The sequence below is a fragment of the Myotis davidii genome, unplaced genomic scaffold (genome assembly GCF_000327345.1).
Source record: "Myotis davidii unplaced genomic scaffold, ASM32734v1 scaffold515, whole genome shotgun sequence".
NCBI classification, from domain to species: domain Eukaryota; kingdom Metazoa; phylum Chordata; class Mammalia; order Chiroptera; family Vespertilionidae; genus Myotis; species Myotis davidii.
Genome location: NW_006286242.1, coordinates 1,386,289 through 1,401,604, shown reverse-complemented (window position 1 = coordinate 1,401,604; position 15,316 = coordinate 1,386,289). Strand labels below are relative to the sequence as shown.

General features: G+C 36.0%; 1 protein-coding gene across 9 annotated transcripts in view; it reads right to left on the bottom strand.

Annotated features, from left to right (window-relative positions):
- Positions 1-15,316, bottom strand: part of ZEB1 (zinc finger E-box binding homeobox 1) — a 307,235-nt gene that overhangs the window by 45,971 nt on the left and 245,948 nt on the right. For 6 of the 9 annotated variants that reach the window (XM_006757532.2, XM_015559938.1, XM_006757530.2 and 3 more), the window contains one exon: positions 2,075-2,137. In XM_006757532.2, the coding sequence (XP_006757595.1) occupies positions 2,075-2,137 (63 nt within the window). The remainder of the gene's footprint in view (positions 1-2,074; positions 2,138-15,316) is intronic. The other 3 variants (XM_006757533.2, XM_006757531.2, XM_015559937.1) reach the window with 1 other exon arrangement.

Here is a 15,316-nt window from a genome sequence, read left to right as displayed (position 1 = left end):
CATCTTCATGTGGGTGGGAAAGATCTTACCTTTCAGGAGCAACTGAGATTAATAAAAGGTTACTCTAACTTCCAAATGTGATTTTTTTTGGGGGGGGGGGAGTGGGGTGGGAAGTTATGTACTCAGTACTTCAAACTGAAAGAATGAATTCACTTATAGTAGTGAAGAGCAAATTGTAAGGTAAAACACTGTAAACCTGGAACTATGAGTGTCTTTTTTCATAGTATTTTGCCTAAAAGGATAAAATCTTCTGTAACTCTGCTAACACAAGTAATCTAAGTTAACATTAGGTAAAAAAGAAAAACACAGCAGTGTTTTGCATTCATTAATACTATTTTACTAATAAAAAACATCCAAACTAAATATGTTATATAATGTATAAGTTAGCATAACAAATATTTGATAGCAAGCATACCTAAATACTTTATTTATGCATGTTAAACACAACCAAGTTAAATGCAGACTATCCACTCTTAGGCTACAGGCATCATAAATTATCAAATATTCCATTATTAATTAATTTGGAATGCACCTTTAATAACAGCACAAGATTTACTCTGTTTCATATAACTGACTGACAAATATGAGTGTTAATGTTTATATTATAGAAGACAATCTGTTTTGACACATTACTATGAAACATACTCATCTTCCATAATTAAGGGGAATTTATAAGTATATATGGAATAGTTCTAAAATGCACTGCAAAAATAAAGCTATATATGTCAAATCAAAAAAGATAAGGAAGAATAAAAATTTAATTAAAACTAGGTGATAGAAATATTTAATTTATGGTTCAATATACAAAATACAATTATAATACTATTAAATATACTATTTTGAGTAAAGTCTATATAATAAAGAGGTAATATACAAATTGACCATCACTCCAACACACAAGATGGCTGCCCTCATGTAGTCAAAGTAGGCTGCCCCCATGTTGCCACAAGATGGCCTGCAGGGGAGGGCAGTTGGGGGTGACCGAGCTGGCAGGGGAGGGCAGTTGGGGGCAATTGGCCCAGCAGGGGAGCAGTTAAGCATCAATCAGGCTGGCAGGGGAAAGGTTATAGGGGGTGATCAGGCTGGCAGGAAGAACCGGTTAGGGGCAATCAGGCAGGCAGGCAGGCGAGCGGTTGGGAGCCAACAGTTCTGGATTGTGAGAGGGATGTCCGACTGCCTGTTTAGGCCCAATCCCTGTAGAATCGGGCCTAAACGGGCAGTCGGACATCCCTCAAGGGGTCCCAGGTTGGAGAGCGTGCAAGCTGGGTTGAGGGATCCTCCCCTGCCCAGTGCACTAATTTCGTGCACTGGATCTCTAGTTATTTAATAATTTGAAATTCATTTTTGAAGTTTACATTCTAAGAGTTCCAGCTAACTTACATGACAAAATTTAAGTGCCTGGAATTATCATATATAAGATCTGGATTTAAGTTTTACACTTACTTTTTTGCTTCTTAAATATGATTTAAATTTATTATAGAGGAATAGCCTTAAGTTTCAGGGAATTTGTAATTTTAGTCAGCTAGAAGCATATAATTTAACTTCATTTTGACCTTTTTCATTAACAGAAATCACAAGAAAAATTTGTGATTCTCTTGTTTGCTGTGACATATTCATTCAACTCCTAATATTAATGATTATCATCTGGTCTACAGCTAACCCATGATATTTGCTTATTTGTCCTCTTCTGCTTTCTCGCTTATGGGCAATTCAATGCTGATCCTGGTAAATAATAATGAAACTCAAAATAGTTAGATGTGCATTTCTATAACCTTGTTAAAAAATATGACAGAAGTTTAAATAATTATTCAAACACTTTTTTTATTATCTGTAGATTACTTGACATTCAAAATCTGCTCTATTCTATGAATCTGTAAATTTACAACTATATTTAAAGAATACAGACTTTCATCTTTTTATATAGTACTCCATATGCCTAGGTACTTACACATGTAAGGAGGGCAAGATAAAAAAGAAGGAAAAAGACTAAATTCACGACTCACAAATGCAAAAACCAGTGACACAAAGACCTTGTTCAAAGACTGTAGTATGAAAGGAACCAGCAAGAAAGTACCTGTACATCCTGCTTCATCTGACTGAGCTTCAGGCCCCAGGATTTCTTGTCCTTTCTTTCCTGCTAAAATCAAAGAGCAAAAGATTAAAATACATCAACATGTCACAAACACTTTAACTTATAGATATCTGAAAAGAAAATTTATAGATTATGTTTAAATTTAGATTTTTCCTTTTATAAATACAGTAATTTGTTCTTGAAAAGTAAAGCTTTTAAGAGATCCTTTTTTTTTTTTTTTAACAGATGCATCGTTTCCATTGTGTAAATGTACTGTAGTGTTTTTATCAACTCATCTACTGATGGGCACTTGGGCTGTTTCCAGATCTTAGCCATTATAAATAATGCTGCTATGAACATAAGGGTGCATATTTTCTTTGATTGGTGTTTCAGGCTTCTTAGGATTATTCCTAGAAGTGGGATGCTTGGTCAAATGGCAGTTCCATTTTTAAGTTTCTGAGGAAACTCCACACTGTTTTCCATAGTGGTTGTAAGCAGTCTGCACTTCCAACAGCAGTGTACTAGGGTTTTTCTCCACATCCTTGCCAGCACTTGTTGTTTATTGATTTATTGATGGTAGCCATTCCAGAAGATGTGAGCTGGTTTTAATTTGTATCTATCTGATGATAATTAATGACACTGAGCATTTTTTCATGTCTCTTGTTCATTTGTATTTCCTCTTTGGAGAAGGGTCTACTTAGGCTCTGCACATTTTTTAATTGGATTGTTTGTCTTTCTTTTGTTGAGTTGTATGAGTACTTTATATATTTTAGAATATAACCCTTTTACCCTTTCAGATAACATAGAGAGACCTAGAGAGTATTATGCTAAGCAAAATAAGCCGGTCAGAGAAATGCAAATATCACATGATCTCACATATATTTGAAATCTCATGTACAAAAGAAACTGACGAACAAAATAGATCCAGAGACATGGAAGCATGCAACAGACCAATGTTTCTTAGAGGGAAGGGCAGGGGAGATAACCAAAGAACTTATATGCATATATGCATAACCCATGGACAAAGACAATAATGCAGTGAAGGCCTGGGGATGGGCTGGGAGTGGGATGGAGAGGGTCAATAGGGGGAGGGAGGGGACATTTGCAATACTTTCAACAATAAAGATAAATTTTAAAAAAGAAATATCTGGGGGAAAGTGGGCGGGGGGAAGTAAAGCTTATAGAAAAAAATTAAACTTTAGAAGAAATTAAGCAGATAGTTTTACCAAACTCACAAAAAAATTTAGAAAAGCAAAATTAGTGATTTATATATAATTCTGAAATTATAAATATATTAGAATTGTAAGCATAGTGGGGTATTAGTATTATTCGTTGTTGTTGTTAATTCTCACCCCAGGATATTTTTCCATTGATTTTTAGAGAGAGTGGAAGGTTCGGGGAGAGACAGAAAGAGAGACACATCAATTGGTTGCCTCCACACGCACCCTGACCGGGGCTGTGAATTGAGCCTGCAACTGAGGTATGTGTCCTTGACTGGAATCGAACCTGAGACCCTTCAATCTGTGGGCTGATGCTCTATCCACTGAGCCAAACTGGTTAAAAGATATTAGTATTTTTTTAGAAGAGCTCCACTTATCATTTCTTTCCCAAAACACAGATTTCTATGTTCTAGGTCCTCTTCAGATATTCTATAAACTTATTTCCTTTAATTTTCATAACTACCTATTTTATGTTAAAAAAAACACAAAACTTAAGTCTCAAGGAGGTTAAATAACTTGCCCAAGGACATGAAACTTTAGGTGATAGAGCAGAATTTAAATGAAGATCTGAATGGCTGCAAAACCTCCTTTTACTACACCTTTGCTTGTCTAACTAGAGTACCAGACAACTAGAAGAAGTTGGGCCCAAATTTCATTCTGCCCAGAATAAAGACCCAAGGCACTATGCCTTTCTTTTATTCTATTCATTATTCTAACTATGGACTAATAGTAGTAAATAATAACAGGGGTACTAATAAATATTTCTAGGTGTCAATTATCCTCCTCTGCCATCTATATGTTTACTTGGTTAGTGCTACCTAAACAAACCACGTAGGCTGATTCTAGTCTTTTACACAGAATAAGATCAGAGAGAGTCAATATATGCATTATTTGGGCAAGCAAAAAGTATGTTTTATATATTTAGGTACATTTTATTTATTATGATTTATTAAGAACATGTATAGATAAGAAAGACATGAAGGAGTTAAAAACTGCTTTTTTTAAAAAAATAAGTAGCAGAGTATATGTCATAATTATTAGAATACTTATAAAGTCATACTGAAACATTATGTAGTCATCTGTACCCCAATCAAATTCCACTAAATATGTCAGTCAAAAACCTTTATTTAGATTTTCCCTAAGTTTGATAATTGAATGGAGAAACAGAACATTAATCAAGTAAAATCTTTGCTCACATAAAAGCAAATAAAAAATATTTTCTTGAATTTTAGAGAGAGAGGAAGGGAGGGAGGGGGAGGACAGCAATTTGTTGTTCCACTTATTTATGCATTCATTGGTTGATTCTTGTACTAGTATGTGCCCTGATGGGGGATCTAACCCACAACCTTGGCATATTAGTACTTAAAGATGATCACTGTGTGAAAAAATAGTTAAAACATGTGCAAGCCTCTTTAGATCAGCATTTAAAAACACTATATAAAGTATATAATAATGATATTAACTTATGCTGAAGAATTCTCATTTTATACTTGCCATAAGCAAAATGACAATAAAAAATCCCTTGTAAAGTGTTTCTAATACTGATAGATAAGTACCAGTGTTTGCTAAGTGTCTGAAAATCTCTAATACCCTTTTCCCTCCTCCCAACGCATCTACTAAAATGAAAATAATAAATAGTATACTATTGGGGTAATTATATGATAGTAATATATTATTATTATATATCTATGCCATCTGTTTTTCCTTAAATAAAAATCAGAACCATCAGAATTGCTTGTTAAGGGGGAAGATAACACTGATATTTAAAATAATATTTTGGAAATTACTATTTTTTTTTTACTTACAGTTATATTATAGCTCATTTAAACACTGTCTGCAATGCAATTATTTATTACTTCTTCATTCCTTCATTTCTCCTTGGAATAAAATAATCTAGGCTCCTTCCTTAGATGAGCATTTAACATAGTTCAGAATGTGGTCCCAGACTTATTTACCACAACTTAAAAACTGGAAGTCTCCATTCTTCCCTCATTATTAGGGCTAGAATTTTGGTTCAACAACTAAAAATATATTGATTAATGAAAACAGAAAGATCCTAATGCTCGCCTGTAACGTGAACATATTTCTCTCTCTGCTGAGTGCTATCCAGAGATAGCACTCACATGGAACAGGCTCTTTCCTGGTCCATCCATGACTAGCACGAAGATATTCTGGAACAGAGGTTGTTCTAAATATTTTTCAAGTAGCATTCTCCCTGATGTGCTTTGTTTTTCTATTTTAAGAAATCTAAGAGAAGAGTGTGGTGTTGGCCAGAGGGAAGAGGGGCAGGGGCTGGGTGGAGGGGATAGGTGGGGGTTGGGGGTGAGGAGGTGATAGGGACATCTGTAATAGTATTATCAATTTAAAAAAAGTTAAAAAAAGCTATACTGCCCGGCCAGTATGGCTCAATGGCTGAGCATAGACCTGTGAACCAGGAGGTCACAGTTCGATTCCTGGACAGGGCATATGCCCGGGTTGCAGGCTCCATTCCTCTCTGAAATCAATAAAACATATTAAAACAAAAGAAATCTAAGAGAAGAAAAGTAGTGTATTATACTTGTACATAAGATTTTCTCTCCTGTAAGACTTAATACATTATGAATGACTAACATGCAATCTAGAAAGGACAACTAGGATGCTCCTAGGTTTTGCTTTTAGTCTAAATTCCAAAGCAAATATATAGATGAGAAAAACTCCTGTTTTTTTCAAATAATGGCAAAATACAGCTGAAAAAGAAGTCATGAAATTCTACTCAGAATTATAGCTGTAAAAGATCAGTCTCCAAGAACTTGTGGAAAGTGAAAAAAAGCCAATCCAAAAACAAATGTTATATATTGTATTATTCCGTTTAAATAATATACTTGAAAGGACAAAATTATAAAACTGGAGAACAGATTAGTGGTTTTCAGGGGTTAGGAATGGGTCAGAGGGGAGGGTGGATATATAAAAGGCAACTAGGGAGCCCTGTGGTGATGGAATTGTCCTATATCTTGCCTATATCAATGTTAATATTCTGGTTGTGATATTGTAGTATAGTTTTGCAAGATGTTAGTTACCATTGGGGGAAATTAGGTAGAAGGTACATAGTATATCTGTATTATATGTGAATCTAAAACTACTTTTGAATTATTTGTGAATCTATAATTATATCAAAAGTAAAAGTTTAATTTAAAAAGTCAAGAGAAAATATCACAAATTTAGGTAAAAAGAGGTAGTGCTTGTTCATTTTGCATTAAGATGGAAGTCCTAGTAGGTAAAAACAAAGATGTCAAATGCAATTAATTTTAGTTAAAAAAATTCAAAAGACATATTCAATGGCAGAATAGATCTGCCCAAAATACAAGACTGATTACTCAGTTTAGCACATGTACTAAACTCTAAAACTTGCATTTTTGAAATTCATATCAATGTGTTTCTAACCATTTCTAACCGTGTGTTTGCGGGGATATTTTGCAGCAATCACTAATAAGGCAAAGTGGCTAACTGAATCAGATTTTCTTTTCCTGCTTTCATCTCTTCCTCTACAACACACATACACACATGCCATACATATTTGTACCTGCCTTTCCTCAAGTTGTTCCCTCTGTTTAGGATCCATTACCCTTTCCATCTAAATAACTCTACTCATCTAGTTCTTTAAAGATCAGTTCACATTTCTCTCATTTTGTGTCTTCTTTGACCCTGCTCTCTGCTCTTCCAACACTACTGTCCCTGCTATAGAAATACAATACAAAAACAAAATACTTAAAAATTTCTAAAATTTAATAAAATATGCAAATCAATATATTCAAGAAGTAAACTGAATCTCAAGCAGAATAAAGCCTCCAAATTCCAGACTGAAACCATCAATCAAACTCTGAAAACTAAAGTAAAAAAATCCTGAAAAGAGCCAGAGAACATAATACATAAATATGAAGGGACAATGATTCAAAATGATAGCAGACCCAGACAACAGTATAGTATTGGCCTGAGGGAAGATGGGGAGCGGGCTGGGTGGAGATGGACAAAGAGGGGGTTAATGGGGACATCTGTAATAGTGTAAACAAACAAACAAACAAAACAGTCCTGGCAGGGTGGCTCAGTTGGTTGGAGCATCATCCCATATACCAAAAGGCCGTGGGTTTGATTCCCAGTCAGAGCACATACCTAGCTTAAGGGTTTGATTTCCTGGTTGGGGTGCTTATGGGATAGAAAGAGGGAAAATTATATTAGAGGGATACTTGAAATGTCAGAAATGAAAGATAACAAGAGAAATTATATAACCCATGTGACAAGTACAACATAAAGGAGAGAGGGTAATGAGACTCATATAGGTTTCTATATTTCACCTGGAGTGGTAAAATATTAGTTCTAAGTAGAATGAAAATTTAAGTAAGTATGCACATTCTAATCCTTATAAAAACTACTATAAATCTATATAAAGAGATAGAGTATAAAGTGAAATAAAAACAGAATACTAAAACATATTCAAATGATCCAAAATAGGGCGGGAAAGGAGAAATAGAAGAACAACAAAGCAGAGAGAACAAACAGAAAACAAATACTATATAATGGTAAATCAAACTGCAAACATCAACAGTTACATTAAATGTAAATAGTCTAAAAATCCAATTAGGTACAGAAATTTTAGAATACATTTCAAAAACCAAGCTCCATCTAGAGTTATTTCATATCTAATAATATGGGTAGGTTAAAAGTAAAAGGATGTAAAAAATATACCAATGAAACACTAATTAAAAGAAAGGCAGGGTAATTATCCTATATAATAAAAGGCTAATACACAAATAAATAGACAAATGGCGGAACTGAACAACCTAACAACCAGTTGCTATGACATATGCTGACCACCAGAGGGCATGCGTGGAATATGGCAGGAGTCAGCCATGGTGGGATAGTGGAGCAGGTGAGTAGGGGCACCAGACCAAGTTGGGGCACCTGTCACTGTCAGGAGCGAGCCTCTGGTGGTTACTAAAAATTCTTTGCTACTGCATGTCACCATCCCACTTGGTGCTTGCATCTGCTGCCAACGCTGGCCCCACTCGCACCTGCTGCCAGTGCCTGGTGCCAGCCCCGATCACTCAGCACCATCAGTGGGTGTGAGCAGCAGCTGCCAGCCCCAATCTTCTCTCAGGGCTTCTCTAACCCACCCTGCTCCTGAGGGGTGATTGGGGCCGGCAGCTGCCTCTTGCAGCTGCTGACAGCAACAGCCCCGCTCTCACCCACTGCCGGCACTGGAGCTGCCGCTTGCACCCACTGCCAGTGATGGCCCCACTTGCACCGGCAGCCAGTGCCAGAGCCGCCACTCGCATCTACTGCCAGTGCCTGGCACTGGTCCCGATCCCTTGGCGCCTTCAGTGAGTGAGAGCAGCAGCTGCCGGCCCCAATCACCCTTCAGGGCATCTTCACCTCCCCCTGCTCCTGAGGGGCAATTGGGTCCAGCAGCCACCTCTTGCACCTGCTGCCAGCGTAAGCCCTGCTCGCAACCGCTGCTGGCACTGGAGCCGCCACTTGCACCCACTGATGGTGCCAGGCCCACTTGCACCACTGCTGGTGCTGGCCCCAATCACTCGCACCTTCAGCAGGTGCTAGTGAGGCCGGTGCTATCAGTGCATGGAAGCAGCAGTGGTGGGAGTGGGGCTGCCGGAAGACTGGAAACTGGAGGCCATGGTGTGAGGGGCCAGGTGGGGGCACAGAGGATGGCCAAGACCCACCCCTGTGCCCACCGCAGCCTCGCAGCCCATAGTTCCTTTCAAGGTGCATGAATTTGTGCACTGGGCCCCTAGTTTTAATATAAAAGTAGACTTTGGAGGTAAGAAAATTACCAAAGATATGGAGAAACATTACATACTGATAAAGGCCAATTCACCAAGAAGACATAATCTTAAGTGTGTATGCATCTAGTAATAGAGCTTCAAAATACATAACTGACAGAACAGAGTGTAGAGGCAAATCCATGATTATAATGGGAGACATCAACACAAATTAATGACAACTTAAAAAATTTAAAATAATGGTAACATATAAAGTATGTTCTCTCACTATAATGAATTTAAAGTAGATATCAATAGCATAAAGATAAGAAAATCTCCACTATGGAAATTAACACACTTCTAAAGAACCCCTGGGCCCAAGGGAAAATGAAAAACAACAGATCAAAATTTGTAGGAGGTACCAAAAGCGGTGCTTAAAGGGTAATTTATAGTATTAAACTACAGGCCTGGTGCACGAAATTCATGCACTGGGGTAGGAGGGGGGTCCTTCAGCCTGGCCTGCATCCTCTTGCAGTCTAGGATCCCTCTCACAGTCCAGGATCCCTCTCATACCCTGGGACCCCTCGCTTCTTACCGCCCGGCTGCTTGCTGCTCCTTACCACTTAGCTTGCTGTTCCTTAGTGCTGCCATGGAGGCGGGAGAGGTTCCCTCCACCAGCTGTGAGCCCAGCTTCTGGCTGAGTGGTGCTTCCCCTATGGGAGCATCCTCACCACCAGGGGGAAGCTCCTGCATTAAGCGTCTGCCCCTGGTGGTCAGTGTGCATCATAGCAACTGGTTGTTCCACGGTTTGGTAGATTTGCATATTAGGGTTTTATTATATAGGATGCTTCAAGTATAAAAGAAAGTCTCAAATCAAAATTCTAGCATCTATGTTAAAACATAAAAAAAGAGCAAAACTGTCCTAGCTGGTTTGGCTCAGTGGATAGAGCCTGTGGACTGAAGGGTCCCGGGTTTGATTATGGTTAAGGGCACATGCCCAGGTTGTGGGCTCGATTCCCAGTACGAGGGCATGCAGGAGGCAGCTGATCAACAATTCTCTTATGATTGATGTTTCCATTTATCTTTCCCTCCCTTCCCCTCTGAAATCAATACAAATACATATATTTTTAAAGAAGAGCAAAAGAAACCCAGCACAAAGAGAAGGAAGTTATAAAGAGCAGAAAACAATAAAATTAAAAACAAAACAGAGAAAAAAAATGAAACAAAAAAGCTGATTCTTTGAAGAGATGAATAAAATTGACAAATCTGCAGCCAGACTAACAAAAAAGAGGGATGCCACAATTTAATAATATTAGAAATGAAAAGAGAATACCACTACAAAGCCAGCAGATATTAAAAAATAATACAGGAGCTACTATGAGTTCAAGTAGTAAACATTATAATATGCATTTTTGACTCTTAAAGAAGAGTTTATTCATATTTTAAAAAATGACTGATAGTAAGTATTAAATGACAGTAAGTTTGCCCTCCACCCGAAGTCAACTCGTCTTCCATCATCATATATTTGATATCCTTTACTACCACCCTATATATAGATCATGTATCATAGAAATGAGCACTTGAAAACTATATAATCTCATTAACCAATGCCATTTCAATAAATTTAAAAAGAAAACAATAAATAGAAAAAAAGTCAATGTTTTCAATGTGTCAGATATTACATTGTTTGTAGCTACTTACACTTAAAATAAAAAATTCTATATGCCCACTAAGCAACCTGTGAGTCAGTACATAATCAGTTTACAAAATATAAATCAGGAGGATTAATAATTAATAGTACCTCTTAGGATAGGTTGTGAGGATTAAATTAATAGAGTATATCCTTAATAGTATACCAGGCACATAGTAAGTACTATGTAATTGTTAGCTATTTTCCTAAAAGCAGACTTGTAAGGTTCACATCTTTACATACATAAATTTGAAAACTTCTAAATGGATCAATTCCTCAAAACTAGAAGCTACTAGAACTTATCCAAGATAAAAAGGCTATCGTAAGTATTCCTATAACTATTTTAAAGACTGAATTTGTAGTTTAAAACCTTCTCTTAAGCCCAAACCAGACAAAACTCCAGACCTAGACACTTAAAGAAGAAATAGCACTAAATATAAACGATCTTTTCAAGAAAGTAAAAAAGAAAGGAACTCTTTCCAATTCAGTTTATGAGGTGAGGATTACCTTGATACCAAAGACATATAACAATAGTACAAAAAAGAGAGAAAATTATAGACCAGTGGTTCTCAACCTGTGGGTCGCGACCCCTTTGGGGGTCGAACGACCCTTTCACAGGGGTCGCCCTAAGACCATCGGAAAACACATATATAATTACATATTGTTTTTGTGATTAATCACTATGCTTTAATTATGTTCAATTTGTAACAATGAAATTGGGGCTCACCACAACATGAGGAACTATATTAAAGGGTCGCGACATTAGGAAGGTTGAGAACCACAGTTATAGACCAATCTCTCATGAATATTGATTCAAAAATCTTCAACCATATATTACATTACCAAGTCAATTTCAGCAATATATGAAAAAAAAAGACTAAGTGGGGCTTTCTACTAGGGAACCCAAAGGTGGTCCAATATTTGGAAAATGCATTTTACTGTATTAACAGGCTAAAGAAGCACAAACACATGATCATATCAAGCGAGGAGAAAAAGCATTTAAATTTGAAAAAATTTCAGCATCTGTTCAGGATGAAAACTCTCAACAAACTAGGAATCAAAATTTAGTTTGATAAGAAGAAACTAAACAAATCTATAGCTAACATTAGTCTTAAAGGTAAAAAGCTGAATTCTTACCCTCTAAAATGGGAAAAAAGGAAAATCTCCACCCTCACCACTCCTGACAACTTGTAATAAATCAATAAAAATATAAGATATACAAATTAGAAAGAAAGAAATCAAGCTGTTTGTATTTGAGAAGGTTATCTACATAGAATTCCCAAGGAAATCTACAAAAAAATTTCGTAGAACTACCAAATTCACAGGATTCAAGGTCAACACATAAAAATCAGTCATACTGCTTACTATTTAACAACAATGAACAAATGGAAAAAACAAATGGAAACTAATTAAAAATAAAATATTTCCAACAGTTTCTCCTTCAAAAAAATGAATACATAGGTATAAATCTCATAAAACATGTTCATTATCTTTATTTTGAAAGAGAAAGCACTGAACAAAAAAGACGTATGGCAGTATAAAAAAAAAATCAACATACAAAAATAAGCCACATTTTTACACACTAATGAACCAACTGAAAGAGAAATAAACGTCTCATTTACAATAGCATCAACAACAACAAAAATACACAGGATAAATTTAACAAGGAGGTTAAAGATTTGTACATTAAGAACTATAAGACACTGATGAAAGAAACTGAAGAAGAGACAAATATATATAAAGATATCCTGTGTTCACGATATTTGGAAGAATTCATATTGTTAAAATGTCTATACTACTCATAGACATAGATTCAATGCAATCCCTATCAAAATCCCAAATGTATATTTTTTACAGAAATAGGAAACATCTTAAATTTATATGGCATCACAAAAAACCCCAAAGCAATCTTAAGAGGTAAGAACAATGCAGGATATATCACACTTCCTGATTTCAAACTGTACCACATGACTGTAGTAATAAAAACAGTATGTTACTGGCATAAAAACAGACACATAGGCCAATAATAGAAAAGAAGGAGAGCCCAGAAGTAAATTCCTGCATATAGTGATCAACTAATATTTGACAGAGGAGCAAGAATTCTCAAGGGGGAAAAATACAGTCTCTTCAATAAATGGTGTTGGAAAACTGGACAGTCACATGCAAAAGAATAAAATTGGACTCCTATCACACAACTCACAACAATTAACTTGAAATGGACTGTATATTTTAATATAGTGTGAAACAATAAAAATCCTAGAAGAAAATATGGGAAAAAGTACCTTGACACTGGTCTCAGCATTGTTGTGTGTGTTTTTATGGCAACAAATGCACAGGCAACAAAATAAAAATAAAAAATGGGACTATAAACTACAAAGCTTCTCTACAACAAAAGAAATAACAAAATTAAAAGGCAACCTATGGAATGGAAGAAAATGTCTGAAAACCATAGATATGAAAAGGAGTAAATATTCAAAATATAAAAGGAACTCATACAATTGGAAAGCAAAAAAGCAAATAATCAATTTAAAAATGGCTAAAGGACATGAATAGACATTTTTCCAAAGAAGATATCCAAATGGCCCACACATAAATGAAAAGGTGTGTTCAATATTACTTCTCATTAGAAAAATGCAAATCAAAACCACATTGAAATATCACCTCATATCTGTCAGAATGGCTATTATTAAAAAGACAAGAGCTTACAAATGCTGGTGAAGATGTGGAGAAAAGGGAACTCTCATGCACTGTTGGTGAGATTGCAAATTGGTGCAGCCACTATGAAAAACAGTGTGGAAGTTCCTAAAAAAATTAAAAATAGAACTATCACTTTAGTTAGTACTTCCCCTCTTCCCATGTATATGTTTATTATTTATATCAATATGGATACATGGATATAAATGTCTAATCACTATATTGTGTACCTAAAATTAATACAACATTGTCAACTGTAATTAAAAAATAAAATTCAAAAATTAGCACTACCATATGATCCAGCAATCATACTTCTGGATACATATCTGAAGGAAAAGAAATGACTATCTGAATTATTTGCACTTCCCTGTTTATTGAAGAATTATTCACAATAGCCAAGACATACAAACAACCAAAGTGTCCATCCTATATAATAAAAGCCTAAGATGCTAAGTATCTGGTTGTCTAATCAGCTGTTCAACCAAAGCGTAATATGCTAATGATATGCTAAGGCTGCTCAACCACTCACTATGATGTGCACTGACCACCAGGGACAGACGCTCTGACCGGTAGGTTAGCTTGCTGCTGGGGTCTGGCCAACTGGGACTGAGCGAAATGGGTCGGACACACCCTAGAGCCCTCCTGCAGTCCCTCCCTCAATGGCCAACCTCCTATATCCCTCCCTGGCCCTAATCGTGCACCCTTGGCCTGGCCTGCACCCTCTCGCAATTTGGGACCCTTCAGAGGATGTCGTAGAGGCAGTTTTGGCCCAATCCCACAGGCCAGGCTGAGAGACTCCACTGATGCATGAAATTGTGCACAGGGCCTCTAGTCAGTGATAAATGGATAAAGAAAATGGGATATATATATAAATGCATATATATATATATATATATATATTCCACTTACCAAAAGGAAGCAAATCCTGCAATTTGCAATAACATGGATGAACCTTGAAGGCATTATGCTATGTAAAATAAGTCAGACAGAGAAAGATAAATAATATATCACCTCCTTATATACAAAATCTTAAAAAACTTAACTCATAGAAACAAAATATAGATTGTTGGTTTCCAGATGCTGGAGGGTATGTGTGGGAAAAATGGCAATCAAAGAATACAAACTTCCAGTTATAAGATGAATAAATTCTAGGAACCTAATGTACAGTAGCTAACAATACTATATTGTATACTTGGAAGTTCTAAGAGAGTAGATTTTTTAAAAATACATATTTTATTGATTTTTTACAGACAGGAAGGGATAGTGAGTTAGAAACATCAATGAGAGAGAAATATCAATCAGCTGCCTCCTGCACAGCCCCCACTGGGGATGTGCCCGCAACCAAGGTACATGCCCCTGACCGGAATCGAACCTGGGACCCATGAGTCCGCAGGCTGACACTCTATCCACTGAGCCAAAGCGGGTAGGGCAAGAGAGTAGATTTTAAATAATCTCACTACACACAAAAAAATGGTAACTATGTGAGGCAATGAATCTGCTAATTAACCTTACATTAATAATAATTTCATCATATAAACATACATTAAATCACATTGTATATATTAAACATACACAATGTTACATGTCAAATATATCTCAATAAAACTAGAAAAAAGAAAATAGTTTTTCTCATAAGCACAAAAACCCTAAAGAAGATCTAAATAAATAGAGAGACATACCACATTAATTAATTGGACAACTCCTAAACATTATAAAGATGTAATTAATTCCAAATTGATGTATAGATTTTAAAAATTGAAATAAAGACCCCAGCAGGATTTTTATATAGATAAGATTATTCTAAAATTTATATGGAAAGGCAAAGGAACTACAATAGTCAAAAAATTTTTTACAAAGAAAATGTTGAAGGAATAACATTAATTAATTTTAA